Source organism: Nothoprocta perdicaria, unplaced genomic scaffold (assembly GCF_003342845.1).
Source record: "Nothoprocta perdicaria isolate Ctin4 unplaced genomic scaffold, notPer1 scaffold_310, whole genome shotgun sequence".
Lineage (NCBI taxonomy): Eukaryota > Metazoa > Chordata > Aves > Tinamiformes > Tinamidae > Nothoprocta > Nothoprocta perdicaria.
In genome coordinates, this window is record NW_020455545.1 from 189,539 (window position 1) to 195,538 (window position 6,000).

At 35.5% G+C, this 6,000-nt stretch overlaps 1 protein-coding gene across 1 annotated transcript in view; it reads right to left on the bottom strand.

Annotated features, from left to right (window-relative positions):
- TET1 (tet methylcytosine dioxygenase 1) overlaps window positions 1–6,000 on the bottom strand; it is a 57,818-nt gene that overhangs the window by 34,925 nt on the left and 16,893 nt on the right. The window contains exon 3 of the mRNA XM_026042690.1: window positions 5,801–5,851. Coding sequence (XP_025898475.1) covers window positions 5,801–5,851 — 51 coding nt within the window. The remainder of the gene's footprint in view (window positions 1–5,800; window positions 5,852–6,000) is intronic.

Genomic DNA, 6,000 nt, shown 5'->3' on the forward strand with positions numbered 1-6,000 from the left:
TCTTATTCACAAGTCCAGGAAAATCTTTACAAAAGTTATTTTTAGAGCCAAATTTTACAACAGAGCATCAATTAACTTGTAACACAATATAGACAACACCAAAAGAAAAGACTAATTAAGGAATTCACCGTTTTACCACCAACCACTGAATTTTAAGTTAGCATTGAAAAAAAAATCTTCACTTTTAAATGAAAAAGGCAGTCACATGTACTCTATATACTCATTGTAGGTAAATTAATGAAAAGTGATTCCAGTTAGTCCCTTACAATTCCTTGTTCCTTTTTTTTTTTTTTCTTTCTCCTCAATATTGTTTACAATTCAGAAATTCAGTACTTCAAAAGTGCTTCACAAGAATATATGGATTCCTTTTACTCCTCAAACGGAATCCTACAGTTAAATTCATTTTAGTAGGAATTAAATCTTTTGATCTCTGCACAGACAAGACTCTTACTAAAGTCAATAGGAAATTAGTTGGAGTAGGAACTGAACAATGAATATTTTCCTGTTCATTTATACATTGTATAAAATCCCTGGAATTTGCAAAGCTGTCTCAAGTATTTTAACAGCTATGTTATATAGAAGTACAAGGAATTAATAAAAACTAATCATGTAATAATGAATACAAATTGTATCAACAAAAGAGCATGTCTGCAAGAACTCGGTGTTTATTTTGTTTGGATAGAATGCCATTAAGATCATCTGAACAATACATAAATACAATTACTGCTCACGCATCTGACCTGCATCCATAGATGGACATATTTTCCTTCCTTCCCACACACTATATACTTTTATTTAGTATTTCAAGACAGTTCTGATCACAAACACATTTTCTGCTTTTTTAATAAGCTCTTCCATTAAAGGTTTTCCATTACAGTGGAAGCTCCAACACAGCACTAAAACACATAGTGATGGGCAGGATTTACAAATGCCTGTGATTCAAAGCACATGCAAACCCCCAAACTCCACCAAAATCACCAGATTCAGTCTGATTTTATTACACACTCTCCAGCCTCATTGTACCCCTGCCTGCAAGGTCCCCCAARTAAGGGGTGGTACGACTCTCAAGTTTCCATGCTAGGCAATAAATGGGTTAAAAGAAAAACCCCCTACTTCTCCCTATCCTCTGCTCAACTGACAGCATCTCTTTGTTGGGACAGAAGCATCCATGGGTCCCCAACATTCCACTGCTCCCRTGTCCAAATGATCCAGCACTATCACAACTCTTCTTTGGAGCAATTTTTTTTGATTCTATGCATGACTGAAATAAAGGATGATAAAACTACTGTTGCATAATCAATAAATTACAAGATTTCATAAAGGCCTTCTTAGTTTGGGTTCCATTGACAAGTGCCTATGTATAGAAGAAGTTTTAACAGCAATAAAAAAATTAAATGGTTGCTCATATATAAGTGCTGGAAGACTGCACAAGGAAACATGGCTGTAATTGCAACCAGAATAAGGCATCTCATTTCAAATGAGCTGCATGGGCCTATCCAGGGAAAAACAAACTCACTCAACTACTTAGATACAATATCAGCATTCAAATAGGACAAAACAAAAAGAATATTCCTTTCAAAAAATGTTACCAAGCTTTTTAACTAAGATACTTATTTGTTTTTAAAAATAAAATTGACTGAGCCGCTCACCTATCAACAGCAAAATTTTTCCCACCAAAGAAAAAGCCACCAAAACAAAATACCAATAGAGCACAAAAGAAGCAGGCAGACATATTCAACCTGTGCTCAAGTCCACTTTTATTATTATTACTTTCAAACGGATAGATTTCAAGATGTTCATATCCCTTTAAGAAACACAAGATAGGTATTCTCTGGACAACAATCCTTTCCTATTCATATTACACCATTCTGTCTTCCTCAATTGTAAAATTCCACTGCAGTGCAATTCCATCCATTGACTTGTAGATATCTCATTTTAAAAGAAGTTTAAAAAAAAAGTAATAAAAATGAATTGCTTCCAGCTAAGTATYCTGGCAGACATTTTGCACTAAAAACATACCATATATCTTAAACTGAAATAAATGTTCAAAAATCAGTTCAATCCATACCCACTCAAAGCATGGTAACAGACATCAGTATTCGATTTTCTAGCTTTTGTTAGAACATATATGGGCTTTAAAAAGTAGATTTTGAATTTCTTTAAGCACACAAATTCAGTGYAAGAGAGCTAAAAGTGGGTTTGTCATATTGACTTCATATTTGATACTTGATCTTGATGAGAAATACTACATTTTGTATGCCTAGAGGATACAAACTAAGTAGTCAAGAGCATATTCACAACTTTTATAGAAATATGGCTATTACCAGTTATTAATAATGATGCATTTGCTACAAATAAAGCAAACAGTCTAGATATCAAGTCATCTTTGGCTTGCGGCTTGGCTTAAACTGAAGTGATTTTACACAGTTTAGCAGGCATCACTTGCACTTTCTTGGCATGCACAATTACCATTACGATGTTTATGCATAAATGCACAAAATAAATCATTCAAAGAACAAAGAATGCGCATGCAGTTACAATACTCATTTAGGACTGCATGTATTATTGGGCATCTCRGACAATCTCTTCCTTTATCTTAATCTCCATCAACGCGGCAAACATCTGCAGCCATTCAAATAGTAGCCTTGGCTCTGCAGAACTTAGCAGAGAGGCCAGGGACTGCACTTCTTCAGTTGCATCTCCAACTGGAGGAGATTGCCTTTACGGCACTGTAGATTTCCCTGGCAATATGTTGYCATGTTCAACCGCCTTCTCCTCCTGAGCTCCATGTTACAAACTCCCATGCCACTGCAAACATTTCCTCGCTGCTAAGCAGAGTGGCACTGCACTGCCCAAACTGAGTGAGAGAAACTGCTAAGTGGCTAAAAGGAAAATGGTGTTATCGTGCAAATGAAGCCAAGTGTACATGACTTCTGAAATTGAGGCAATTCAATTTTAAGCATCAATCCCTTCAAATAGATGTGTCATTACCAGGAATGAAGCACAAGAGGTGTCCACTTAACTTAGGAAGGCGTACAAGGTTAGCATGCTAAATTCCCAAGTATTCTTTCTGCAGTACCTGTTTCTATGAACTCGCACTGATGCTTTCTTCAATGAGCATCTCCTTGCTAGATATGATGAGTATTTCAGATGTTCATTTAAAATAAACATAGAGAACCTAATAGGGTATTTATGGCGCATAAGAATGCTCTAAACAACTCCTCTTACAATAATGAGAAAGAAGAACAAAAACATGGAAAATTATAAATAATAAACAAAAGGTACAGAACCCTGCGAGGAAGAGTAAAATAAAAATATGGAAAGTGATAAATAACAAGAGTTACAGAGTACCACTACCTATCACATTTAGTCTTATGGTTTTAACTGCCCGACTCATTTTTATGAGCTGGACAGTATTGCTCATTTCCACACCATACAGAAGACATGTAAACATGTTGGTCTTAAAAGGCACAACCTGAAATATATCATAGCTATCCATGTAAATACACATCTACAAAAACACAGAAGAAATGCTACTTACACCTAATATTAATATTAGAATAGACTTCCACAAATCCTCCTTTATCAAAGTTCATAAGAATGCTGGAGGCACAATACAGTAAAAAAATTGGAAATGCTGTGCAATTTTTCAGCACTCTATTAGTCAGATTCACTCAACCACGGCTGATCAGAGGCTGGAGTTGCAATTCAACAGGAATTATTACAGTACTAGTTTACATACCAATCCCACCCATAAAAGAATGAAGGTTAGAAATACATCAGTGTTGTATTTCTGAAATGCCCTTATGAAGAAGACAGTAAATTATATGGCTTTTTATAATTTTAATCCAGTTGAAAGAGACATATAGCTAAATTTAAAATGACCAAATTTCCTCCAAAACACCACAAAATCCCAGCCCACACACTTCAATGAAATTCCTTCAGGAATATGACCCCTTTTCTTGGTGAATGCAAGTGAAGAACCCAAACCAAATACAGTTCAGCACCACAAAAAAAAAAAAAAAAAANCCAAAATACTAGAAGACACAAACTACAGTATCTAAAACCAAAGAGGAAACACTGTACAATCAACTCAAAGGGAAAGTCAAAACAAAAATAAACAGAAATCCAATGACTAACACATCATACACAAAACCAGGCAACCCTTTCCATCTAAGAGCCAAAAAACAAAYGAACAAAAACTGTTCAAGAAGCTTATGGGCAAGAAGGAAAATGACTACATCCTATCACAGAGCAATCCTCCCTGTCATCAGATCAGAAACAGTAGTCAAATTATCTCAAGAGAAAAACTRGGAGACACCATGGCCCCCACCATGACATATGTGCTTAGGAAAAACAAATATATATGTAACCCCACCTCAACATCACCAATCACACATTACAAAACTGAATGACTCATTTACAAAAAAGTCCTTATTTTGCACACTAGTATCTACTTAACCACACAAAATATATGAASAAACGCTAAAGCTTTAACTGCGCTTATGTGCTGTGCTATAAATGCAGCAATAATGAAAATATTGAAAAAGCACATCCACAACAATGAAACACGCTAATTTTTAATGAATTTATTTGATGAAAGAAAGAGCTAGTGTTGTATTACCACAGTTACTGGTAGCACACAAAGAGGTGGTTTRCACAACTACTCCCACATTAGAAGAGAGGCAGACACACTCCTGAGGCTCATCTCTGCCCTAAACTATTACTCGTTCCTTCCTTAATCTTAACATTTARCTTCATTTTGTCCTAATGACTAAGTTATAAATCCTTTAAACAAAGTTTTGTAATGTGCAATGGTGAAAACAAACTGTTAAGAACTGGAATGTTTTTGAAATAAACTACACTACAGACATACTTTTATGAAATCTACCACATTGAGTAACTTTTTAGATTGTAATGTACCCAAACAATGCTAAAATATCTGAAATCATTCAGCTCGATATGAAAATAATAGTTCTGCAAACTAAGAGTTTAAATGTCATATTTTTCTCATTTTCTTTAGCTTTACCTTACAGCAAGTTTGCACCATCCACTCTGCAACATTTTAGTTTTGAAAGAAATTATGACTTATTTCTATTCAAAATATCCTAATGATGAACTCAAAATGCAATATATATGTACTACCTGATACTTTTTTAAAATAGACCATAAAGGTAATAATACTGTAACTTGTTATAAAAACTTGATTTAGACACTGATCTTTTGTCATTCTGTTATCATTAAAGATAGTCACCTTAAAAATCTCAAAGAAAGGCACTGCCTTGTGAAACCAAAGATTGCTGTAAGTTTCTGAATTTTTCAGATTCACTTGAGGTGTTGCAAAGCTTAAAGAAAAAAAGGGGGGGAGGAATCGTGACTACAGTAATTCAGGCAGGAAATTTCCAATTTCATTAACTTGATTTATGTTGTAACATTGACAACTTCCACCTAATTTCAGATGCCATAAAATTTGTGTAATAGAAAGAAAAAACAAATCAGCTATTCAGTTTAGAAATAATAAACTAGACATGAAGGAACTAACGTTAACCTTGAATACAACAGAAAGCAAACTTTTTAGTCTGCAGACTCGTGCACAAAGATTCAAATATGTATACAACATGCTGAAGAGAGAGGGGGAAAAAAAAAAGAAAATGTTCTGTGCTTTTAAAATTAGCTAATCTCCCGAGGAGCTGGAAAACACGGCTTCCCAGAAAGTTAACCCTTGGCTTGCCTATTCTAGAGGACAAGAAAACACTGTTGAAAACGGGAGGGGATAAATATCAAAGCAATCGGTGGTTACCTTTAAAACTCTTTGCTTCCTCCTCTGAGGCCTTTTGTTTTCAGACAGAACCTAAAAAAACATCAAATCGCAGAATAAGTGGTGGTCACAAAGGCAGGCAGCTCCAGCTTTACTATGATTAAAGTGCAGCCGTGCCGCTGAGTACCCGGAGCGCTCGAGGCGCGGCACGCGCGCGGGCGGCGGCCGCGGGCCGAGCGGAG